This window comes from Magnolia sinica, chromosome 5, assembly GCF_029962835.1.
Source record: "Magnolia sinica isolate HGM2019 chromosome 5, MsV1, whole genome shotgun sequence".
Taxonomy (NCBI): domain Eukaryota; kingdom Viridiplantae; phylum Streptophyta; class Magnoliopsida; order Magnoliales; family Magnoliaceae; genus Magnolia; species Magnolia sinica.
In genome coordinates, this window is record NC_080577.1 from 98,395,695 (window position 1) to 98,422,916 (window position 27,222).

Sequence of the window (27,222 nt, forward strand, 5' to 3'; positions counted from 1 at the left end):
CACAGGAGGATAAACAGACTTGTGATGCTAAGCTAAAAAACAAACCTCACATTGTAAATTCTTGACATCACTAGACTCAATTGACCGAGGTAACAAAGACTGTAAGATTAAATAAGAAGGATGATCAAACCGAAAATGCCAAGTATAAAGTTCTTCCTTTTCAACAATAAGACACTAAATTGACTTGAAGAATTTGAATGATGTATGATCCATCCTTCTCACATCTAGCACCAAGCAGCCTCTTCGTCTTCAAATTTCGAAATATACAATAATCAGAAATATATATATATATATAGATATATATTAGAAGAAGACAACCTAAAACCTTGATCAAATCTAAATGTCCAAAAATCCTTGAAAGAAAATCCAAAATTTGCCACAAGATCCCTCCTCATGAATCACATTCGATCGGTGATTAAGCCATGAAGACTCTTAAACTGAGAAAGAAATTTTGAGAAGAGAAAATGAGAGAGAACAATATCAAGGAGAGAATATTAGATAGAAACCTTATGAACTTTTTCGTTCTGATACCATGTCAGAGAGAATAAAGCACTTGGGAAGAGAAAGATAGTTAGGGTTGGATGTCCAACCCTTTCTCTTCGATATTAAGCGAATTGCCAAATTACAGTCCCCTTAGTGCGAAGGGCAAAAGAGGATTTTTTTTAAAAAAAAAAAGTAGAATGAGGAATAAGAGAGTCATGGTCCACACGTGAACACACACACACACACACACACAGATATATATATATATATATATATATATATATATATATGTCTACGTATTGGATTAACTCTGGGCATGAGGCTCCTATTGGTGGTGTGATTCAACTAGAAATTCCAGGTTGGATGTGACTTTAAACCCGAAACTTTGAATTAGGTATTAAGGCGTGATTCTTTTATTAATCTATCATGAATCTCTAAGGTTTTTCCCGCAGAGATGCCACCAAAGTACTTTTGGAAATGGATCAAATCGGTACATTAAACAATAAATAAAGCAGTAATTGTTTTGCTGTTATCTTTCAAAAAAAAAAAAAGTAATGGTTTTGTTGTATCACTAGAGCCTGTTGCCTTAAGCCTTATAAGATGACCCTACAGAATCCACCCTCCTAAGCTCCATGGTCCACTTGAGATGAAGATCCCAGCCAGCAAAACACAGACGCTCCTTAATCTTTGTTGGAATTCATGATCCAAGTGCTAAGACGAGCATTTTGTTTGCACATGTTACACAGAGGAGCTAATGAGATTGCAAATTTCTCGGCAAGAGGGGGGGGGGTGGACAGAAAAGTGTATGTGACGCTCTGTAATCCTAGACCTTTTCAAATTCAACCCAGTGCAATTAATTTAATTTCTGGTTTTGGATAGAATTTTTAGCTGCTGTTAAAGTTTCTCTCGGCCTTTTTAATAGATAACAAAATATCTATGCGCTATGAAACTAATCATGCAAGGATCAGATGCTACGTGCTCTTTCCTTATTCATATTATTTTATTGGTTTGCGTAATCGTTCATAGTTGACATATGCTGCATAAGGTATAGATTTTTTTATTGGTAATGCCATATACATTTGCTTGGTATAGTTGTATTGCCTTTCAATTTGGCTCTTGTTGCTTTCATTTGGATATATTTAATGTTGTGTGTTTGTGTTCATTCAGGTTTCAAGTGAGACTGTAAGAACTTCTGTAGAAAGAGCCTTTAGAGCATTTATTGGTAAACAAGAAGGGCATCATGTGGTTCAGGACTATCTCCAACACTTAAGCATGAATGGGGTTCGCAACAACACCATCCATCCATCTGATGTTTTAAAGGCTGTTTATTCTGCGCTAGATGATTTGAACAACAATGGGCTATTCCGTCTAGCTAATATTGCCTCAGGAAACATGATTGAGTTTGAGAAAACCCGTCCTATGATGAAAAAAGTCATTAAAGAGCATCTTCCGAACATACTCAGAAGATCAAATAATGTGGAGTGGATGGAGCCGCTGACACAACTGTTTGTGGAGTCGAGTAATTTTCGAGAACATCGTGTGACACTTCTCACCCCTGTCTCACAACCTCTTCTTTCCGCTGCTAGTAAGGTGTTGGAGAGACTTGACAACGTGTGTCTTCATACACTGAATGCAATGCGCAGAATGCTCACAGGTGCCCCAGCTATGCCTCAATTGCAATATATCCGCTCTGGCTGGTGTAAAGATCGTTTGCTTGCACAAGTTCAGAAGACTTGCAATAGGATGTTATCTAGGCTTGATGAAAGAGATGAACTGCCAAAACCATTGGCTAAAGCAATGGCAGTCGCAGGTTTATCTCTCAAGGAATTATGTGGACTTTCTGTTTTTCCCATTCCAGAGTTTTTCCATTTTTCTCCAGAAGTAGAAGCCTTGCAGAATGATATCCTGAAGGCTCTTCGGTCCCTCCCAAAGGTTAGGCATCATGAGCTAAAAGATTTGCAAGCTGTACTGGACCCAAAGACTGAAATTCCAAACCGATCTTTTCGGATACATCTTCGAAGATATTTGACCGAATATCTTTTTGAATGCAGCGAACTAGAGATTCCCAATTCTTTATTTGGAACCCTTGCTTTTATCAACAGAACTTCTCGACGAAAACTGGGTATCTGTTTCTCGAAGGAGAAAATGGAGGAAGAGCTAGAATGTGTACTGGATCTGAGCAGTCAGCTGAGGCAGATGATATGGGAATTGCATCCAGGTCATGACATTGATCAAGAATTTGTTGATGCATATATGGTTGACTCGGAAAATGATGATGATGAAGAATTGGACAATGATAAAAAATCCCCCAATTTTGAATATTCCAATGTACTGCATCATGGGGATGCTCAGTTTGGACAAACAGATCGTCTGCCCCATTCAGATGATGAGAGTGTTGGGGATTCAAGACCATCAGCTATTTGTAAGCAACTAGTCTTGACTGCCAATGGAAGTGACTCTCCCCAGCTCTCAACGGCTTTTGAAAACTTCAATGGTAATTCTGCTGAAGGACCTGAACTTAAGCAGGTTGCAGGGCCTAGTTCAAGCTATCAGCACGGCTTTGATTCCTCATATGACATGGGGGGTTCAAGAAAATCCTTTCCTGAAAGTTCTCTGCACGATGGAGGAAGCAAGAGCAAAAACCGGTACCTCACCATCCAAGATATCTGTGACAAGACAAGTCTGGTTGCTCATCAACTCATTGGCCGTTTATTAGAGGCATTTTTAGAGATAGAGGGCATGGATTTTGATCCAAGTACAATATCCTATCTCAGAGGTGGAGCATCAGTTCCTTCAGATTTTCAAGGTATCAAAAGGATCTTGTTATTGAACTTGATTTTAATAGATTCTAAGTGCTTGTCTATGGTTCTAAAAGTTCTTGAAACAAATTCCACATGTAAACAGTTAGGGGTTGGGTCAGCTCGACGGCTCATTGGATCTGACCCAACACTAAACAAGTCCAGATCTGAATTTGGACTTGTTGGATTGGTTCCAGGTCCAAAACACTGCCCCTTTATCAAATGGTTCTGGTATGGATCCTCCCAAAGCAGACCTGGACCTGACTTTTAAATTAGTCAAGCTCGGTCCACCCAAAAATCGACCCAACATGGATCTGATCCCAACCTGATCTAGACCCAACCTTTACATTCTTAGGGCAATTTATTACAATCTAAAACCTGCTCGAAGAAAGCATGACGTAGGGTGCTTAATAGGAAGTCTGGAAAATAAGGAATTAGATATTTGGAGAGCTCCACTTAGACCTGACCCATGGGTAAATGGGTTGGGTCTGGATCCTCCTAGTCTTATACCCAACTGGCTGTGGCTGTGGGTAACACTCACATGCCAACAAGGCATACGTAAAGATCAAGAAAAAATCCAGAAAAAGTTTGGAAAATTCAGATAATGAAATCATACTGCACACATGTATTTATGTATACATGACCTACAATAGGCCCATACACACGTGTAGCCAAAAAGTAGCCATATGTGATTTGATTGGTTCAAACAGGTGATAGAAAGGGCTTCATACCCAGATGTATAGGTGTGACCGACTTTTGAACCAAGCGAATAATGTCTGACAACTTGATCTGCCAGGCATGTTAACTGAACAAACCTCTTGTTCTGGTATTAACAAGTTCTCCGTTTTGATGATTATTGTGTACTGTACAGCAGGAGAAGCACAAGCTTCCTCCAAGGAAGATATAGGTCTTATTCTTGTTCAAGCTGTCAAAGAGCTAATGCCTTCTTTTCCAGAGAGGTACGTGTTGTTTGATCTCAAACAATGACCTATATGCTTGCATTTTGAATACTCTGATATGTCACTCTTTTTCTTTTCTTTTTTGTTCCTTTCCAAAGAAAGATCCTTTTTCTTGTTGCAGTGGAATAGAAAGAGTGAATGAATTGATGAGGCTGTCATAGCTTTCCTGTAAACTGTTTCTTGAATTCTATAATTTTGGAAGGAAAGCCGGCTTCTTGTTTGATAAAAGGGGTGTGTCTAAGCTGTTGATCATAAGACAGCCATGCAAAGTTCATAGTGCAGGATTTACTTCGAAGCAGGGCGCACGCCATGGAAAGTAGAGGCATCCAAGATCTGAAAGGAAAAGAGAGGTATCATTTATTTTGAGGCAGGTAGGAGAAGTCCAGGGATCAAATCCATTGGCTGTTAGTGTTTATTCAGGGAAAACACTTGCATACCTCACGTAGATACTTACTGGGGTCACTTTCTCTAATGTGGGGGAAACGATTTAACATGCATCAAGTCCAGCCCATCCATCAGGCGCATCTCTGTTTTACCTTGATCCCAAAAATGAGTCTGATTCAATACTTAGGTGGGCCACACTATAAAATTATATCTAAAAACCTCTAAATTCGTGTGCTGTGGCCCAGCCAAGTTTTGGAATACTCTGATTCTTGGGTAATTCTTTCATCCCAATTTTTGGACGGGATATAAACAGGCTGTGGCCCCTACTCAAAACTAATGGTGGGCATCCCATCCCAACTTTTTGCTGCGGGTAGCTGTGACCTGAGTTCTGGATGGTTATGACTTCTGGGTTCCAAGCGAACATGAGGCAGTGTACCTGATGGACAGGGTGGATCTGATGAAAGTTCCACCCACATGGCTCTCAGCGCGTGAAGTATGCTAGCCAGCTCTTTATTCAGTTCAATTATGTAACATGTGATGCTTTTGTTTCAGTAGTTTATTTATTAATGAGCACTTGCTGATGCACATCTCCACATGCCATTGTAGAGCACATGTGCGAAGTCCAGTCTGTTCATTTAGTACATTAGTGAATGTGCTCTGGCCCCTCCATTTGTGGGCCGCATGTATGTTGTAGGTGGACCATCAATTATCCATTCCTTCATACGTGTGAGGCTCATGTATGAATTGACTGGCCTGTTTTGGCCTAAGCTGCATTCACCATGGGCCTGCCTGGATACTTTGCAAGTGTGTCGCACTGATAGCATTCATGCAAATGGACATGTGCAGGTACTTTCGTCCTTGCTAAGAGGAACTTGAATATTGCAAGTGAGATTCATCATTTTAATAAAAATGAAGCTCGGTTTACATGAAAAGGGAACTAAAAGAGAAATTTCCTATGGCAAGGCTGTGAAGGACTGGCCATGGAGTAAGGACTATGGAGCATAACCCAAAGGGTTCTATATCCATGAGTTGTGTAAGTTGTGGAGGAAGTCTTAATCTTTGTTATAGAAGCATTACACTTTGATTAGCCTGAATTTGGAAAGGCCCATTTCCTTCTTTTGGCTTTTGGCTAGAAGATTAGCTCTGCTTTTTTGCTGTCTTTGCAAGTGTAATAATGAATGATCCATGCTGAAAATCTTCCTTTTCTTGGGATCTAAATGTATTTTTCAATGTCTCTATCTATAACTAAATACCTTTAACGTATTTTTCTAATGGCTTCTAAGTAAATATTCTCTATTAATGACTTGGAAATGTGTCTCTCTTTCTGAGCTTTAATTGTATTTCTTGGCTACTCTCCTGATTAGGAATTTTCTAATGTTGACCATAGGCAACAGGCAATCCCAGAGGCGTCTTTTGCAACTGTTTGCAGTCCTTGATTTTATTCGCAGTGAGTTTCAATCTAGGTCTACGCATTCAGATATGGTTAACTAGGTGTAATCCATACCTCTTCATGGCATCACCCCATGGATATGATGCTATCTCACAACCAAAAAAAAAAAATCCATTGCAGGAAAAAAGGAACATGACAACTTTTGTTCACTTTAAGCATCAATCTCCCATGTGAAGATTAGGGACACTCCGAACAATGGTGTCAATCCACTCCTAACCAGCGTAATTCTTGTCTCTGTTACACATGACCAAACCATCTAAGTTTACTTTCCCTCATCTTCCTTCGAATGCATTCATTTCTAGTTCTATCTTTATCTTGCCACTAATCCATGTCAATATTCTCTTTTCAGCCACATATTCTATGAACACGTTGTTCCTTAACTGCCCAATATTCTGTCCCATAAAGCATGGCTGGCCTTATAGCCATCCCATAAAATTTCCCTTTCAGTTTACTACCTCATATATAAATGATTATTCGAAATTGTTGCCATTAAAGATACTGTCTATTCAATCTGTTGCCGTAGGTAGTAAATTCCAATAAATACAAATAAATGCCAATGGTATAATCATATCATTAGATCCACCTCATGACCCAACTTTTGACCTCACAGCTTTTCTTGCATGCTCTAATCCATAGTTCTAAATGAGATTCTAGTCAAGTGAGCATGACTCGATCAAGAATCGTTGAGTCAGCTCGACAACTTGGTCAACTTGATCCAACTCATCATGACGTGACTGAGTCATCCACCCATTCAACTGTTTATTGCCCAAGCTGGGAAACCACGACCCTGTCAACGCATTTGGAGTGATTGTGGACTGACCCTTTGATGGATGGTTCTGCAGTGTCTACCATTCTAAGAATAATACATATGCATCATCATAACATGTGCATGAAATTAATCACTGCAATACATGCATTGAGCTACAATTCCCGCACTAGATGATGCATCACCCAAAAATTATCTTGATTGAACAATTCTCTTTCATTAATTTGAACAGCTTTGTACTCATTTTTAGCTGTCCACCAAATCAAGCACTTGGGATCATCCTTCAATTTGGATTATCTTCCTTCAGTCATAATGCACTAATAGAGGGACCCACAATTTGGATGGTTTAGATTGAAGCACGCTATTCCTTATTCGGTCTGTGATAAGTAGAGCTGTACATGAACCAAGTTAGATCGGTTAACTTGCTTGATTCAACTCGGAAAAGCTCGACCTGATTTGGCTCGAAACTGGCTTTGAGCCAAGTTGAGCTGATTTTTTTACCTTGAAAAATTTTCGAGCCAAGTCTGAGCTAGACCGAGCTCGACTCGGTTCAAATCGATTCAACCCCGATTCGGTTCACTTAATATAAATATTTTGTAAATATTTATATATTATATATATAAATATATTAAAAATCATAAAATCTAAACTTGAACTTGGCTCAAGCTGCTGACCAAGCCGAGCCGAGTTCGAGCGGGGTATCTTGCTGGCCGAGCTTGGCCAAGCTCCACTTGGTTCGGCTCTTGTATAGCTCTAGGACTGACTAGGATTCCTGACATGCTTGGCCACCGCAACTTATACTGCAGGCTTATCTTTTCAACAAATACACCACACTCGTGTGGGTCATCAGGAATCATGCAATCATAGGCCCAATATGAAGATCATCAACTGGCATGAAAATCAGGCTGGCCCACTCTTCCTTAATCGGAAGGGGATTTTACCTAGTGGCAGGTTGTTTTGGGCTCAACCCGATGCATGATCTGTTTTGCCACATTCTTGGGCTGCCCAAAAATGAAATGAAGCGAGTCCAAAGCTCATGTGAACCACACCATAGGAAACAGTGGTGATTGAATTCCCACCATTAAATACTTCTTAGGGGCCACAGATGTATTGGATCAAGCTGATATTTGTCCTTGTGACTAAACATTACGGAGGGCCCTAAAAAGGTTTCAAGTGGTGGGTGTCATTATCCCCACTGCTTCATGGGGTGTGGCCCACTTGAGCTTTGGATTTGCTTCATCTTTTTGTCTCATGCCTGGCAAAACGGATGGACGGTGTGGATATAAAATGCACACATCACAGGAATCCACCTCCCCTGAAATCGCCCTCTGAACTGCTCGAACGAATATCAAAAGACTCCTAAAACAGTGCACTGTAGACTATTTTCTTCCTTCAACTAAATGCAAATATCATGCTAATCGGGTGATCCTAAGCTTCGGATCAATAACATGGACAGCCAAGATTGACCAGAGAAACAAAATGTCTAAATCATCATCTTGAAATATCTACTACATCTAGTAGATTGGTCCCACTTTGTATTTGTTATGATTCTATCCATGTGATTTATGGCTCAAAAACAACTGTTGTAATAAATTGGCCCTATTCAAAGGGTAGGATCATATGATCTGCGTGATTCATGTAGAATGGCATGCTTTTAGTTCTATGCATGAATGGATGGTTCAGATTGACAATATAAGCTAACCGCCAACAAAAGGGTGTGGGCTTGTGACCCAAGCCACACCGTGATGTGTTTCCAAAATCCACTCAGACCATCAGGTGCATCAGCCCACGTTAGGCCCAAGGCCAAAAAAAAATCGACCACATCCATAATTCTAGCGGACCATGCGAGTGGAAAGTGTTTAAGAAACATCCACCCTCCAAATTGTTTCCCCTTGTGTGGCCCACATATATCACGGTGAGCATTGTAAAAAGCCAAGGGTGGATGTTCCTCTCTCCAAATGTTTCCTTTGATGTGGTCCACCTAAATCATGGGATAACCTGATTTTTGGGCACTAGGCCTAACGATAGATGGCACAGCTGAGGGATCATGGTGGATTTTACATAATTATGATAGTGGGACCTATAAAAATTAAAGGTGAGCCCCACCCAACTGTTTTCCTTGGCGTAGCCCGCCTAAACTCATGAATCCACTTGAATTTTTAGCCCTATGCCTAAAACAAATGCAGTCAGGCACCTGATGGTCGGATTAACTTTTGGAAATATAATGCCTGGAGTGGACCACACTATTTAAAACCATGTGAAATCATGACTAAAACATCTATTTCATGTGAGTAGTTGTATATTTATCATCTATTACATTAAAACACCACCTTATTCAGTAGCTCATTACGAGACAGAGACTTTGTAAGCCCCACCATAACATGTATGTTTTATCCACGCCGTCCATTCATTTTTTATTTTTTTTAAAGATCAATCTTGGGCACATGCCCAAAAATCAGGCAATCCGAAGCTCAAGTGGACCACAATACAGGATAAACTTTTTCAATGGTTATCATTCAATCTCGACATTTTTGTGTAGTGTAGTCCACATGAACTTTGGATTTGGGTCTGCATCATCTGAATTAATGAATGGACACAATGGATGTAATACACGAATCATGGCAGGGCCGAAGCACTTTGTGTGGCCCGCTTGAGTTTGAAATGGTCAGAAATTTCGTGTGACCCATCATCCAAGTGGAACACAATGGATGGATTGGCTGGATGTCTGAACAACATCTCAGGCCCTATAAAACATCAGTCCTATGAACAATCGTGATTTTGGTGTGGCCCACCAAAATCATGGATTGGACTGATTTTTACATCCATGATCTACTATGGAAGGGGTGCATCTAATTGACAGTAGGGATGTCCAACAAATCACCGCGGGGCACACAGAGCTGGACCTCATAGAACCTTTTTCCGTATATGAATGTGTTGTAAGTTTTATTAGCATTCCTAATATTTCAACTTTATTATTAGATATATTAAGTCGGGAAATCAAAGTCAATTGGATATATATATATATATATATATATATATATATATATATATATATATATATATATATATATAGGGCAACAGCTCAGTGGCATTAGGTATAATTATCTTACTGCCGCAAGGCATCCAAGGAAGAACAAATCACTGGATTACCCACCCACCAAAGTAAAACATAAAGAGTAATTAGGTGCCCAATGTTCAAATAAGAGAACCGGTTATATCATGGGTCCCATGTGCCATTCTCGCACAACTTTTCTGCACTTGAATAGGCAGCCAACAAAATCAAATACAAGCTTGAGAATAAATAAATAAAATAAAATAAAATACAGGCCCACTCATCTATCAACCCAAAAAATCCTCCAATCTGAAGGATGTTTTCAGGCCCACCTCAGCTCATGTCCTATTACATCCAATTACATCAAATTTTTGATCAGTAAACCATGTGTATATTTTATTTTTTAAATAACGGCTATGAAAGAAACCGTCTCCTTTACAGAGAGACGCAAATGCCACAAATCCGACATGTATATTCCACCCTCCTTAAATACCCCCCACCTGTGCAGCACACATGCATCCAGATTATTCCCCATAGCAAAGGTCCGCTTGTCCAAAGGACCAGGTCATTCTACTCACCATTGGCCAACTTCCAGTTCCAATTTCCAATACATGTAAAGACTATTATGAATAAATCCAGATTATTTTATTGTGTACCACATCTAAATGCCTGGCATTAATATTATTATTACTGATCAGTAAAATCCATGTGGAAGAGAGAGAGAGAGAGAGAGAGAGAGAGAGAGAGAGAGGATTAATTTTTATGGAAAAAAAAAATAATTCTCATTCATCTCCGTTATACCACAAGAAAAATAAAAACAAAACAAAAGGACAAAGGGTAGTAGCGCTTCGTAATGACAGGAATAGCCAAACATTTCACTCATCACAAGCATTGCAGCCTACATGGTGAGACAGATTGCATCTTGGGTGTGCAAGCCTGCATTGCCCCTATTGGTCCTATCGCTTGCATGAAGCCAGACTGTAAAGGGCGATACATCCAGTTTTGGAACAATGACTCAACCATTGATATGGCTCTAAATTACAAACTGAAAAGACTCAGCAGAATCATCTACAGGAATGTTCAGACCACCTTCCCTCAAGATATATACTCGGGTGCAAAGAAAACTGATTTCCTACAGGAGAGGCATGCTAACTTGTCTTTCCCACCAACATGCCAACACCCATACCATGCAGCTACCAGTAGGTGCGACCATGAAGATCACCTGGCACACAAATCAGCTGTCTGTCTGCTCATTGGGAGGGCCAAACCACAGGAATCAATGGGCCCCCAACAATTTGACTTAACATTCAGACGTGGCCCAATCCCATGAGCGGATCACCTGATTTTGGAGATTAGTCATAACACTGTTTGCATGATATAAACATTGTAGATGCGTGATCCTGATTTTCGAGATGAGTAATCATAAGACCTACTGTTTGCATGATACAAACATCCTACATGAGTGGCATGCTGGATTAGCATACCACAGTTCATAGGTGATTAGATCTTGATTGTAGATTCATCTCTGAAAAGCATGCCAACTACTTAGAGCTTGTTTTGATAAACACAGCTCTGGCTCCCACTTAATCAGATAGGATCGATCCTATCCAATGAGCACCAGCTGAAAAGAATGGGATCAAAACAGTGGCTATTCCTGCAAGGGATGTTTTGGAGAATCCTACTTCTCACTAGTCAAATTCATAAAGATATTTAAAAAACAAAAAATATAAGCAATAGATTCTCTCCAACCAAAACCGCTCCTAAAAGGAGAGAATTAATAAATAAATAAAAAGTTTCAAGAGGATGGGCAATAAGCACCTGAAATATAGAATGAGGAGGTGTTTACTATCATCCCATGTTTTCCTATCCAATCGCTGTCAAGACTTCTAGAGATCACAGAAGCATTCTGTTGCAGTTGTAATCAGACAGATAATGGAAGTCCCAAACGAGAAAACTAACATACCACGTTCTTGTCAAAACACCATAGCATTATAACAAAAGAAAGATGAAAATGGTTCTTGTTTTCTCCCGCACCTTTTCAGACAGTAGAATGAACCACAAAACAGTGCTCCGCCCAGTTTCTGATAGAGTGTATTCCAGATCAACACTGCACAAAAAATCATAAATTCAGAAAAGAGTAAATTAACTGCCAGAAAAATATCCAAAATGAACTTAATTGCACTACAATGAAGAGTTGCATAAGTGCAACCACTATTGTCAAATACTGACCTAAGTTTTCCAAATGCACTACCAGCAGCGAGCACAGCTCAGTATCGATCATATCGGTCATACCGCCTGCAACCCAAAAAATGACATGAATATCACCCCAACAACACTTGCATTATCTGGAATTCATTTTTTATTACCTTGTAACCTACTGTAGGTACAGTAAAGGCATAATGCAAGAATGGGGAACATAAGTTGAATGCAAAGGTCTCATGACAGACAAGAAACTAGAATGTGCAGGAGTGTTTACAAGTGGTAAAAGGCAATAGTAATTTGCTCAAGGACAGATTGGAGAGCTGACTCTTGGCACATTTGCCAATGTGGTACAAAATGTAAGAGTAAAGGACCACGAATCAGGTTGGGGCCACTGTGAACATGCCTTCACAGAAGAAATCAGAGGTACACTTGTCACATAGGCCATACTCGTATGGGGAAAACAGGATGGTTGAAAAAATAACTTATAAAAATGGTAATGGTTATATTCAATACGACCGATCAGTCTACCTTTATGGGCCACAGCATGTTCACAGTGCCCCGACCTGAATGGCATGGATCCTGCACATGAGATACATTGCTAAGCAGGTGTCCAATCGCCTCTTGAATTTCTCCTCGTTTTAACTAAGGCTGTAAACTGGTCAGATACAGGTCGAATATTGCAAAATCTGTATATGATATCCGACTTGGACATCGGTTCGGATGCAGATATTATCAGAAGAAGTCGGATGTAGGTTGGATATAGATACTATCCAAAGAAGCCGAATAGTTGGGTAATTGGATAACCAACTAATATCTAATTTTTTTAAAAAAATAAAATTGAATACCAAATAAAATTAACAAAATAGCTAAAAATAGAAAAAAAATAAAATAAAATTTGTTCTCACAATAAATAAATACAGACTAAACCAGTAAAAAACAATTTCCTTAATGCAATTAGCTAATATCAAAGCTACAAATCATAAAGCACTAAAACAAGAACTTGCAATTTTGACAAAGGAAAGTCAATTAACTACAACAGCTGCTATATCAACACCGTAAAATTTTATATATCATATATTAGTATCTAATATTTTACTTAAAAATACCATTAGTTGGGTAATGTATGAAAGTACCCTCGAATAATCAAGTAAGCAGATACAGATTTCCCCATATCCGTACCCAACCCGCTTAGAAGTCGAATAATCGGGTCATTGGGTAAAAAATTTTGAAACGGGAAAAAAATCCCATATCTGGACCTGATTTTCTTGGGTCAGATATGTTGGGTAATTGGGTAAATGGATATCCACTGCCAGCCCTAGTTTCAACTGACTGAGCTTTCCCCATAAAAGTGACTACTTCAAAATAATCCAATTTTAGCCAATCCCATTACAGAGGTTGTTATGAGCATCACAATGAGATAACCAAAAGGGAGAGAGAGCCAGCAAGATGCAAAAAGACAAACTCAACATACCATCCCTTGCTCAAGGGTTGCCAACTTCTGTAACTTTCACCCATGTGAACAAACTAGAAGCTTCTTAAAATTTACTAAGTAAAACAGTAGACTGCATTTCGATGCTTTGAAAAATCTAGGAGAAAACTCCCAATTCCAAAAATGGTTACCTTACTCGTGTCCTCCCTTAAGGGTGTGAATGGCCGATTGGGGTGGGCTGGTCCAACATGGCATGTTAGGTTTTTCCAACCCTGGCCCACTTGATAAGTATCTAGTATAAAGCCCAGCCCAGCTGTCATGTTGAGCCTTTATGCATATCCAGAACCCAGGCCTAGCCTGACTATTCATCAGGCCTCAAACTTCCTTTTACCGATAACAGAAGGATTCACTAAAATAAGCCCTCACAGCGAGAAGATCTACAGGCCCTCTTCTCCGCAAGGGAATTGGCAATACCAACTGCCTCTCTAGGAATCTGATTATCAATAATATCTATACATAAGAGCAGGCAGGGATACATTTTTCGAAATCCAAGATATTGCATTACGAGTATCCCCTTTTGCCGTCAAATGCCCACCCATCCAATTAGCAAAAATCTCCTCACCCCTTGGTAGCCAACAATTTAACTTCCACCCAGATCCAATCTAGTGACAGCTAGAGAAGGGAAGGGCTCAGGCCAACTTCCACTTTCACCCAAGGTATTTCGTATCAGTAACGGTGGCCATAACGGTCACCACCGTTACCGATACAGGTATCGGCCGTAACAGCCAATACGGTGGCGTAATGACTGTTACGACCCTTGTAGCGGTTAAAAAAAAATTGCCCGATAAGTTCTGAAAAAACATTTAGAAAATCCAGAATAATATAAATATTCCAAATATGTATTGATTTTTTTTGTTTTGAGCATGTTTATGATAGCATAATGGTCCACTCTTTAGTGAGAGTGTTGTATTTGGTTGTCTCTAATATTTACACATAACTATCGAGCATTAGAACCAGTGTTCAAATTATATCTGATGTTACTGAAACATCTCCGATATTATCTTTATCTCCAGCTCAGCGATACCGATAATGTTGGTAGTATCGGAAATTCCAGGTATTAGCAATATCGCTAATGTAATCGTCAATATTTTCAACTATGTAAATTCTAGATGTTGCTTGTATTGCCAATGCATCAATATCGCCAATGTATTACCAATATTTTCGACTATGTAAATTCTAGGTAATGCTTGTATCATAAGTGTATCAACGATATTTCAATAATATCGCTAACGTATTGATATAATCAAAATTTTGTTTATTAGAAAAAATATATATTTCAATTTTTTTCATGGGCACATGGTTGTATGTGGTGTTCAATTTGTCATTAATAATATTGATAATATCTTGATATTATCGATATCGCAACATACGAGATATTGAGATCACAATCTTTTGTTTCTTTTCCAATTGTTGATGATTTCTTGGTGAAATATCATGTGGTGTTGATATTTTGCAATATCGATGGATGTTTGGATGGAAGGTTGGATGGTTAAATAGGTCAGAGGGGATGGTTGGACTGATTTCTTACAACAACACATCTCCTGAAGTTTCGCTAAAAATTCCACCGTTTTCCCCATGCTTCCCCACATTTCCGGTTATCAACGATATTATCGGCGATATCGATATTATTTTCATATCCCTGGCTAGCGAAACTTGTAGCGACACCGATACTTTGAACACTGATTAGAACTAGAGCTGTACACAAACCAAGTTAGCTCGGTTAGCTCGCTCAACTCGACTCGAAAAAGCTCGGTTCGAAACTAAGTTCAAGTTGAGTCGAACTGATTTTTTGAGCTCAAAAAAATTTCAAGCCGAGTTTGAGCTCGACTCGACTTGGATCGAACCTCAACTCAAATCAACTCGGTTCGAATCAGCTTGGCGACTCAATTATTTTGATATTGATGATGCTCACCGGGTGTTTGATGAAATGACTCAACGAAACTATTGTTTCAAGGTGTGTACATTCTCAGCGGGATTAGTTAGTGGTGAGGAAGGAATGAATACAAGACAAACCACCAAAAAAAATTTCTACATAATAAAACTGCCCCATATCTTGATTTTGATTGTGCTCATTAAGTATTTTATGAAATACTCATAAAAAGTTGTTGCTATTTTGCATTCCGTTAGAAATTAAAGATGCATTCAAAGTATTTGAGAAAATGCCGCAAAGGCTCAAACTGGCCCGAGCTGCTAATCGAGCCAAGCCGAGCTAGCTAGACAAGATCGAGGAACAAGCCGAGTTGTGCCAAGCTCGACTCGGATCGACTCGTCTACACCTCTAATTAGAACTAGAAATCGGAAAAAATGCATAAATACCACCTTTTATTTTTTGAAAAAATGGCCATCGAGGTTTCTATTTGCCCAAATCGCCTCAATCTACAGTTTTAATCCTAAAAAATATAGTAGAAGTAGTCGAAATATATTGTAAAATAATCTCGGAAAGTTTTTGAAATAAGTGAAAAAATGAGGTGAAAAATGAATTTAAATAGAAAAAAGAAAATGGTCGTTTTTCGACCGTTACGAGGGTAACGGTGTTATGCCCCGTAACAACCAATACAATCTTAGAAAACCAACTGCACCTTTTCGCCCCCGTATTGCATAATGGTCATGATTGTTACCTATACGTATTGGCCTTTACGGTTGTAATGTAACGGAAACGGAACACCTTGCTTTCACCCTTACCCTGGAGGAGAAGTATCTGTAACTCCCTCTCCATCAACGAGGACAAGTCTGTTAAAAGAATGGATGAAACGGTTTTTTTTTAACACCATAACAGCCATTACGGGGGCCGTAATGTAACGATCATAGTTGTGGCCATTACAACCACCGTTACCGTTATGGCATACCTTGCTTCCACCCAACGAAGGATGAGAACAAATGAGAGGTAGACCCAATGTGTTGTGGGTAGTAGAGCTAACTAGCCTCCAACGTCCTAACAACTCATTGACTCTGAGTGTCTTCGAACCAATCCAATTCTCTTCAGCTTTGCTTTCTTTCCTTCATCATCTATCACCATTACTCTCTCTCATATGAAATTCCCAAACGAAGTTTTAGTTTTGGCATAAAGTTTCCTTCAATAGCTCCAATGTTGCTTCCATGTCGTAGCAATTTTATTTTATTTTTGTTACTCTGCCTTTGGCCGTCTATGCATAAAATGAATGCCACTAAACCTGTGTTGTTCCAAAGGTTCCATCCATAATGATTTTGGCGAGCATAATCCTCCTACAAAATGCCTCAACTTAGGCAGAGACGACACTCACCACATGCACACACAAGGATGGACCTCCCCTTCCAATCTTAATGAATTAAAGATTATCATGTGCCCAAGTACTTGCATATCCCGTTTCAAAACCCAGAGCTTAGTTGCATGATGTTGCACGATCCTTCTAACTAGATGCTGCTCCCATTTCGAATTGCACTTCAGATTTGTGCTCCCACTCAGCCACTCCCACTTCTTGCCTGTTTATTCTTGAAAAAATTTTGAAACACACGCTTCCCCACTCCTACGAAAGATTTTGTTGCCACTTCACTTCACTTTGTGCAACTATAATCCAGAGCTTGACACCAGATCTTCTCATCTATATGTGCAAGAAATTAGTAGAGGGTTGATTACAGAAAATCAACACCCTAATCCCCAACAACACAAGTCGATATCTTCAACAACAGCCCACCCATCTGAAAGCCCGAGCTATTTCACTACACAAATCCCCTTCCACCATCGAATGCCCATCCATCTGATCAGCAAAACAAAAAATTCACCAAACCCCTCTTGAGCCGATAACTAGGCTCTATTTGATAAGGCCATCTTCTTATTATTATTATTATTCCTAGGCAGAATCGACTCAGTTTGATTTGCAAGTTGAATCCATCTCAATGTTGATCAAAACTGGATTGAAATAATCTGTCTGCCAAATATGGCTTCAAGCAAAGTATTCACAATCTGAGGGAGGAATATTTGAACAAGGCAACTATAGTTTTAACCCATCATTAAAACACTCCTATTTCGACTCAATTCAACACAAAACTTCTCACAATAAATAAATAAAATAAAACAAAATCCTGAAATTGAACTCCCAAACTGCGGCCCAAGTGGAGTCGTAAACATTTTCCTTAAGAAAACCCCATCCAAACTTAGGGCTGGCAAGGGACCGAGCTGGGCCAGGTAAACTCAATATTTCAATAGGCAAACCAAACCAGTTCAAAGCTCAGACCTGAACCCCGGTACCACCTGTTGCCATGCCTATCCAGACTGCATCTTCAGCTCTCAAAGGGGATTCTCTTGACCTTGCTGCTGGTTTTTGCACCATTTGCGTCTCTTCCAACATGATTAAACACCTCCTTTGGCCAAACCATTGACAAAATCATTTGCCTATCCCACCATGTTTAAATAAAATAAACAGCCTAGAGGAAGTGGTAAGTGGCGTGGATGTCAGTTTGCCTTGAGAGAATCCAAAAAACTTTAGTTTCCACCGAGCAGTAGGTGGGCCACTCCAGATAGGTGTGTTTGTACTTTCATCATAATCACTGTAAATCAATCATAGTACATGTGGAGATCCCTCAAAATTCTTATCTAATAAGAAACCACTTTGTTTCTCTACTTTCAAACTCTTTTCCACCGCTTCAATCTACGGTGCCTTCACATTCTTACAAATGCTACTTTAAAAAGAAAGAAAGAAAGAAAGAAATACAGTAACCCTTCCAAAAAGGGAATAGGAGTGCAGTTGTTTCCTCCCTTCAATTTTTCCCCTAACACAATCAAGGGTAACATATGCCATATGCAATAAGATCATCCTTTGAACAACCCCACCCCAACTGTTCATTACATCACCATACTATACCAAATAGCTTCAGAAAATGCCCTTTGAGACACACCATAACGAGTGAAAAAATGGACGGTTTTGTCATCCTCCTTGTACTGAGAAAAAGGATTGAAGCTAACCTGCAAACCAATTTTAAAACCATTTTGACTGAAATTGCAAGGAAAAGATTTTAGCCTACAGGGCATTAGGAAGCAGAAAGCAAATATGCCATGGCTTTTATGTCAACTATGTTGAGATGAATGAGACAGTATTTTATCAGTTGTAGTCGTCCAAGCAAACACTTCAGCCCTAAGAGGCAGCAGTAGAACCCAAACAATAGTGCATAAGGAGATTTATTCTTTCCATCTCAATGCTAGTTTTTGTTCCATTTTGTTTTTTGTTGGACCTAGTAAGTTTTTTTTTTTTTTTTTTATGACGACAGGGTGTCCCCGCCCATTTCTAAGGTGAGACTAATCCCTGCAGATGCACGCAATCACCCGCAAACTACGTGCATCAGGTAAAATACGGGGAGGGGAATCAATCTCGCATCTATGGGGAGCAAACCCACAACACTAGCTGTCCACCCAAACCTCGGGCCTTGTAGGTTTAAAAGCAAATTTTGCAAGCTCTTTATCATGATCAGTGTTTTAAATAGCTTTGCTATGTAGCATGTAGCTTATGCTACATAGCATAGCTTTAACACCATGTAGCTCATCAAAATAGCAATAGTCACATGTAGCCTACGCTATATGCTAATTTTGCATATGCTACATGCTACAGTCCATGGTACATGCTATGTGACTTACACAATAAGTTATTTTTCACTAAACATAAAATTAATTAATGTTCTCAATGATTTGTTACATATTTCTTTTTTAAATTTTTTTTAAAAAAAGGGTTTATTTTTTCAGTAATCTTAGTAAAATAATATTAGTATTAAATCAGTTAGGTGCTCTTTCTTTACCTTTATGCTTGATCTTTTCCTACTATTGTAGGCTGTGTTTTATTACACCAAATGTCATTAAGTTTAATTAAATTTTATTATTAATTTGGTGAAAAATATCATGAAACTTCATGATATTTGGCGTAACCAAGCACAACTTTAACTAAAAATCTAGAAGTAGCATGTATCTTACGCTACACACTATGTAGCTTAAGCTTCATGCTTCGGAGTGGTGAATGCTACACTACATGCTATTCTCTATGTAAAACACTGATTGTGATTTCCAAAAGCCCTCCCAAAACAATCCTTCTATTGTTTACCTTTCCTAAAAATTAAATGTTGTATTTTTTATTTTTTTTTGAAGGATAAATGATGTTGTAAATTGGTATACGTTGATAAAGATTCATTCATTTTTCATCTGGTAAATTTTAACTCATCTCCCATATCTTAGTAGTTTGTCCTTTTCTTTTTTCTTTTCTGTTTTTTGACAGGGATTTGTGCTCTGATAAGATCCATTCATTTGTCCTCAGGTAAATTTTTGTCTCCCACATCTCAGTCGTATTAATGAACCTCATGGTACTTTAATTTCTGAAGAATTTTCTTGTGTCTCATCAATGCGAAAGCCTGCTGACTCAATTGACCTATTCATGGATTACTTTCCCATAACTCTTCAAGGGGTCATTTGGCAACCTGGAATTTAAAAGTTACTTAAGCATCCCTGAGAAAGAATTTCCCCACTTAAGAATGTGCCCCTACTTGGCGATTCCATTTCCAGCAGTGCACTTTGCCAGGTTGCCAAATGACCCCTCAATCAAAGGATGTCATAAATTGATGATCATATAAAGATTCATGCATTTGTCCTAAATTAATATACCCCGTCCCTTTGTTGGGGGATTGTAAACAAGGAAAGAAATAAAGAGAGAGCAAAGTAACAATTCTTCAATGCAGAATAATTACGAAAAATGATGAATCTAGTTAGAAGGAAGTGGGAGGAATTTGAAGACGGAGGAAATGGACGAAGTTGGACACAGGTGGATTCCTGTGAAATCTTCCTGCAAATCCAAAGGTCCTTTTAGCCTGTCCATTGGGAATATCACATTCTCATTTGGTGAAGATGATTTGTTGGAGGTGTTCGGAAGTATGGAGATTGTAGAAGTCTTCGTCCAGAGGAGAAAAGCTCAATGAGAAAAACATGAATTTGCATTTGCGAGATTCAGGGGCCAAGCTCAAGCCAGGAAGGCCATTGATATGTTAGAATGCAGGAAAGTGGGAGGCCAGGAGATTGGAATCTTCAAAGCTGGGGGTAAAGATAAGAAGAAGCTTGTAGAAGAACCCCAATTGTCATTTCCCAAATACACAAGTGGGAGTCAAGAGGAGAAGCCTCAGGCGGTACACCTCCGAGTCGAAAACAACTTTAAAGTGGTGATTTTGGACAGAGGCACCCTACGAGCAACAGGAAGGGTGAAGTTCCCAGTGAGATCTTGGAGCATGGATTATAGGAACTGGAGTGTAGCCTTGTTGTTTTGAAGTCCAAGAGAGTTGGTCTTTCTTTGGAGTTGGTGAATGAGACGTCAGCAACCCTACTTTGGGCTGAACCAATGTGGATGCCAGATGGATAGGGTAGTGGAGGGTGATCGCCCAATAGGAAGGGGGATGTGGTGTCCTGGCTTCCACCTATAGTCACTTGGGCCATAGGGGGTTGTCCATGTGGTTATAGAGGAAACGGTTTGGAGAAGAGTTGCCATCCAGGTGGCCCATCTAGGGACAGGTATGAAGTGCGTACATTGGAGGGGATTAAGTGGCAACATGGCATCCAGATTTGAAGGGGTTTTAATCCCAGCAGATATTTTGAAAATGGCAGGATGGTAGAACCAGGGGGACGGGCTGGCCAACCATGCATGTGATAAGCAAATGTGTCGATAACCAGTGGAGGGGTTCTATTGCATTCGTTGGGTGGCTACAGGAGCTGGGACACCAGACATGCATCATGATAAGCAGATGTATCGATAACCAGTGGACGGTAGCGCCAAGGGATCGTCTCCTTCCACTTGCTTGCGCATGCATGTGACTCACACGTGACAGGTTCTCTCTTTCATTGGGTTTTATTTCCTTATCAAGCTTTTATTTCTTTCTTTCTATTTTCTCCACTTTTCTTTGCAATATTTAGTGTATTTACAGAGAGTCGGTGTACTTCAACCTTCGTCGCCCATGGGCTCTGTGAGATTGGGGTTGCAACAAGGATACTGTAAACAAGTTCTGGAATCAGCTTGAAAGCTCGAGCTTGAACTCGGCTCGAACTTGGCTCAAGCTAGCCCGAGCTGCTGGCCCGAACCAAGCCGAGCTGGCTAGTCTGGCTCAAGGACCGAGCCGAACTGAGCTGAGCTGTGCCAAGCTCGACTCAGTTCGGCTCGTGTCCAACTCTAAATGGAGGTATGCAAGAGGAAAGCATGGGAGGCTGTGACACCTAAAATTGATATAGCTCGAGTGTTCCCGAATTCTGTCAATGTCTGATTTCAGGTTGGCAGAGAAAGTGTGGGGTCAACTTGGGAGGCTTCTTTGGAAGATAGTGGGTGAGATAACCCAGTGGATTGTATGGATTGAAAGGAACAATAGGACCTTTGTTGGGAAAATATCACAGATTAGGTCCACTGTTAACAGAATTTTCAGACTTCTTGCAGTTTGGGCTAAAGCAGATGTCAGATTCGAAGGCATCCATCTTGCGTTATGTTCATCGAATGGGAGGAAATGGTGCAAAGCAGTTAAAAAGGTCCCAAGCAGACAGCCACTTGGAAGGCTCCTCTGGACAGGACATTTAGGGTCAACTTTGATGGCAGCTCATTCTGATGGCAGCTCATTCATGAACCTGGGGCCTGCAGGTACCAGAGGGATTATCAGAGACGCTGGGAGAAGGATTCAAATTAAAAAGTGGTGGCCCTCTTCCAAAGCAAAGTTGGACATGGACCTTGATTTGCTTCTGCACAGAGTGGATGGAGATACAAAAAAAAATGCAATAACATGGGCAGATAATGGGCTTGATCCTTTGAAGGGTTATAGACCTCATAGAAAAGGCACGACATTTATGTAATGAGAACCAGACTATGGTGTTCTTCTCCTAGGTTCTACAAGATGTGAATGCAGAGTAAACAAGTTGTTGAAAAATGAAATCTATAGATAACAGCTGATAATAGCAGATAAGAGGAATCCTTGATTGTATGCATTTTTTTACCATTTTTGTTTTTGTTTTTTCAGTCAGCCCTCTCTGTGGGTTGGACTGTATTTTAGTTTTGTTTCTTTTTTCAATAAAATCTTGCCATTCATCAAAAATAATAATAATGAATCTGGCTGAGGCTTAATGACTACTTAGAGATTGAGTTATCACTGGATTTCATCTTACCAACCAAAAATCATAAAGATTTTTATAGATAACGCCACAGAAAATTAGACCCGTACAAAAAAAAAAAAAAAATCAAAACTCATGTTCTTCAAGAAATATAAATTTAAATTAGTTTAACCATACAGTTGCCCAAAGGTAGTTTATCACATTTCAAGAAACTGCTGAGTGACCACAAAGACGGCAAATGACAAGCAAATCCGCTAAGTACAAATGGCATGCAAAATCTTTCCTTAATTCAGCCAATGATCGCATTGCAATTTGAGAATCTTCCAAAATGAAAGCTCCATGATATCGTCCATCTTTATAATGGTTGCCTCTAGAAATTAAGCTCAAAATAAAAATCTCATGTTACATGTTACACCAACCTCATCCTTGAATGACACTAAACCTTGAGATCAAGGACTTGAGATTGATAAAATAATTAAAACATTTAAAAAATCACAGCCATGGGGCTATCAATCCACAAAAAAAAAAAGCAATTCCGAGTCCGATGAATGAATGAATTGTTGCCAGAATAAGAATTATTGCAAAGTACCATACTAGAATCTTCTACTACCATAAAAAGGGAGAGTTTCAGATAGAACCTGCGGCGATCATAATCCCTTGGCGAACGCGACCTTCTGTGGCTCCTTGAATCATAATTACGAGAACGATCTGATTCTCTTTCACGCTCCCGATCATAACCACGATCACGATCGTAATGGCGGTCACGGTCCCTACTTCGACGATCGTGATCCCTTCCCTGTTCTCGGCCATCACCGCGATCATCTCTCTCTCTCTCACGGTCCCTGCTCACTGCCCTATCACGGTCCCGACTTCTTTCTTTTGATCTGAATATGAGTTAAGAAAGACATCCACACATTTTAATGTATACAGCAAAGATTTGTGAAGGGGTAAAAAACCCACTTCAGCAACATCAGATTTCTTGAAGAGGGGCATGTAAAGAAAAGAGTACCTTCTATCATCTTCCAATCGATCTACCTTCCGACTCTTATTTCTCTCTTCCTGGCAAAATTAAATTACTAAGAGATGCGGCTAAAAAAAACAACTTGAACTGCATCAAATGTATTTCCAGCTGGGAAGGAATGACACAAGGCAATAAGCATGCATACAAAAGCAAGAAGCATAAAGCCATCTAAATGATCTCGCCAGCCATAAGTCATTAAATCATATGCAGGTCATCATGATATTTCACCACAATTAGAAACTACGCTTGAAGTCAAATAGCAAACAAGGAACTAAACTCTCGTATTTAACAATAACATATAGTATTTATCATGACAAATATGGAGAAATTTTACAGTACAAAGAAACATCAAAACATAGAAGAGCTGCAAACAGCTCTTACTCTTAACACTTCGTTCAAAATGAACCTACATGTCAAAACAAAAACAAAAAACAGAAGAAGAAAATATAAAGCTGTGAGCAGGTAACCATAAGGTGATAGACTTGTTACATTAGGCACCATATGCCCTAGGAGCAGACCTTTATATGCCTTCAACAATTACCCATGTACACCACTGCCACCGCCAACTTAGCCTTTCCACCACACGAGACACTTATTTGTCACTATGATCAAATTAGAAACCCACAAAAACACGTGCAATACTGCAGAATGATAGCCAGATCCTTCAAACCTCTGAAGTACCGTAAGAGATGGCAGAACATGGCTATTGAGTACGGAAAATGTCAAGATCGCTCAGCTGTACCAGAATATCGACTCCAAAAGTAAAGAGAACTATAAAAAATTTAAAATTTTGATAGTGTTAAAATATCTTAAAATAAAAATGCCACAATGCTAAAATACAGTGTCATCGCATGCCTGTACCATGAGATTTAGGGATCAAGCAAGTCCAGTATTGCCCTATACACATACACGATACCCATATCACATCCTAGTAATGCAGGACATACAATTAAAACACCAGCATGAATTATTTACTGGAAATGCACCTGGGTTAAATGGTCAGTAATTTTCGTTGTGCAATAAATAGAACCACGTGATTTTGATAAGCTCTCAAAGACACATGTTTAGTGTTTTTCTGTTTTTAAAGAAGACTTTACCTATAAAACCTATTTGGGTGTTCAAGGTAATGGCGTCAAACTTTAACGTAAGATATTGGATTGAAGGAAATTATAGCTATGATGCCTTCACTAATTTCTTCATTTCCTGAGAGTATACTTGATGATCCATGATCAAAATCAAAAGAAACAACCAACGCCAGAATTGAAGCATAGCTGCACTTGTGTTTTTGAGGTTAGAAAACTCACTGATGCCATACATAACTGATTCTCTAGGGTAGAGTGTGAAACATTATGTCAGCACCTGAATCAACATGTTCAGATACCAACTTTAAAGAAGTTGACAAATGTAACTAAAAAAAATAAAATTGACAGACCTACCTAGCAGAACAAAAATTGATGTGCAGGTGTGGCATATGCACCATAGAATGGAACTTCCGGTTAAGTGAATAGATCAGCTATAATCTCCAGTGAGATAAACATAATATACTGCAATTTACATGGTAAAAAGATGCATAAGCACACCTGAAGCTCTTGTAACTTCTCTCGGATTTGCATATAGCCCAAGTGAAGCTTTCCTCCAAAATGATCAGCTAAGCGACGGTCACTGGATGCCAAACAACAGTCAAAATAGCTCATTCGCTACAAAATGTATAAATCCTTCATTTGGATCCTACATGTACAGTCAATGTAAAGTGGCCCCACAAGTTTCTAACAATTATAATCTACAAGCATAAAACAGAAAACACGCACATTCTTTAGCTGCAAAAGTTTTCCTCGTAAAACTGGGCCCAAAAGCCTGCTGGTAACAAGGAGGTATAATGCGCCCCGTCAAAAGCTGAAGGACTTGAAACCCCAAACACTAGTCTTTTGTTACCCTCTGTAACTTATGAACATAAGCATGATCATGGAGTGAGAAACCAGAACTTTACCTGTCATATACGCTCAAGAATGCTCCACAAATGTCACAGACACGTAGCTTCTGATCAGTCTGCAAAAGATACAAGAATTTATAATGATGATAACTTTGGTTGAGACAGAAAACCAATAAAATTACTAATGATGAACCAATAAAAAATTTCAATAGTCAAGGAGAAACAAAGTGAGTAATACAATATTTCACTCGTTTCCTAGATGTACCATCCATCCTATCCAATTAACAAGGCATGGAAATGTAATAAAACCTGACAACAATACTGCATTTGACTAGCAATAAAGATGATAATTCTTGGGAACAATGTTTACAGCCACCTTTATTGATTACAGCACCAGGTCTTTCAACGGATTGGATTCATATCAGAAACTAGCGCACCTGTATCGGCCTGACTAAGGGAATTGGATCCTGATCCTTTTAACCTCAAATACAGGCAATGTTTTAAATATCGTTATCGCGTAATGTATCGCACCCTTGGGATATGGATACATATCAGTTATCGCATGGGATACATCGGTCATATGGCGTAATGTATCGCTGTTGTTGGGAAACATAGGATCATTGGGAAATTGGTCGAATTTTTCAATGAAACTTCAGGGATTGTTGAAAAAGACATCAATACACAATTAGAAATCAAAACATTACAAAAAAATAAAAATAAATAAAAATAAAAATTGCACATAATAGGAGTTTCCTTTGTATGGGTTCCTAATATATATGATTTCCAACTAAACTGATGCAAGTATATTCAAAGTCTATTCATATAATTTATAAACGTAAGAAGACATGTATGGAAACACAAGCAATACATTCAAAAGCAAAAGAAGAATCACGAGGTCAGGTTACATGTTTAATTTTGTCATTGGATGCAAAGATTCCAACTGATTTACGAGGAATTGAGAAATTTTGATTTTTCTCAATTTTTCGCAACTTGACCCATCTCCCCTAAATCTCGAAATCGAAGTTCCAAATCCATGATTTTTCAGAAAATATGAAGAATCGTAGATTTGTAACCATTTAACATTGTTCTAACATGATTTACAACAAAAATATGGATCGAAAATCGAAAATGCTCACTGGATCGAATAGGTGGGATATATCGGCACTACCTGTGCATTTCGTATCGCACAGGTGGGATACAAGATATATCGGGGGATATATCGTCAATTTTTAAAACATGGGATACAGGTTCCATATTGATCAGATCAGGGAATCCCATTAGATCCAGCCAGGCCTAATTTCTAGACTAAGCTAAGGACTTAGGAGAGGGATTTAGATCCAGATTTGGATCTGGGCTTGAGTTTGGGTACAGATCTGGATTTGGGTCGATGCCAAATACATGCATTTTGTATGGATTTTAAATAATAAATATATTTAAATAAAATAAAACTCATATATTTGGGTGCCCGACGGGTACCCATTGGAGGCACCTGACCCGACCCGATTTCTAATCAGATCCAAGCCCCTGGCCCTGGATCCAACATAGGCCCAATAACTGGATCCAGATCCAACTAATTGGGTCAGATGCTCCAGATACCCATGCATCC

General features: G+C 39.2%; 2 protein-coding genes across 25 annotated transcripts in view; one reads left to right on the forward strand and one right to left on the reverse strand.

The window, feature by feature from the left end:
- Positions 1-5,860, forward strand: part of LOC131246395 (uncharacterized) — a 63,065-nt gene extending 57,205 nt beyond the window's left edge. For 8 of the 12 annotated variants that reach the window (XM_058246483.1, XM_058246488.1, XM_058246489.1 and 5 more), the window contains 4 exons: positions 1,651-3,289; positions 4,153-4,240; positions 4,362-4,611; positions 5,471-5,860. In XM_058246483.1, the coding sequence (XP_058102466.1) occupies positions 1,651-3,289; positions 4,153-4,240; positions 4,362-4,401 (1,767 nt within the window). In that variant the 3' untranslated portion in view covers positions 4,402-4,611; positions 5,471-5,860. Of the gene's footprint in view, positions 1-1,650; positions 3,290-4,152; positions 4,241-4,338; positions 4,612-5,470 lie in introns of all 12 variants that reach the window. The other 4 variants (XM_058246486.1, XM_058246484.1, XM_058246487.1 and 1 more) reach the window with 4 other exon arrangements.
- A 5,856-nt stretch (positions 5,861-11,716) lies between these two features.
- Positions 11,717-27,222, reverse strand: part of LOC131246397 (uncharacterized) — a 43,349-nt gene continuing 27,843 nt past the window's right edge. Inside the window, exons 9-15 of one of the 13 annotated variants that reach the window (XM_058246496.1) lie at positions 25,674-25,732; positions 25,495-25,540; positions 25,267-25,383; positions 23,675-23,724; positions 23,304-23,549; positions 12,122-12,187; positions 11,717-11,999 (exon numbers count right to left, since the gene is read on the reverse strand). In XM_058246496.1, the coding sequence (XP_058102479.1) occupies positions 12,160-12,187; positions 23,304-23,549; positions 23,675-23,724; positions 25,267-25,383; positions 25,495-25,540; positions 25,674-25,732 (546 nt within the window). In that variant the 3' untranslated portion in view covers positions 11,717-11,999; positions 12,122-12,159. Of the gene's footprint in view, positions 12,000-12,121; positions 12,188-23,303; positions 23,550-23,674; positions 24,458-24,990; positions 25,046-25,266; positions 25,384-25,494; positions 25,588-25,673; positions 25,733-27,222 lie in introns of those variants that run through there. The other 12 variants (XM_058246495.1, XM_058246497.1, XR_009171354.1 and 9 more) reach the window with 12 other exon arrangements.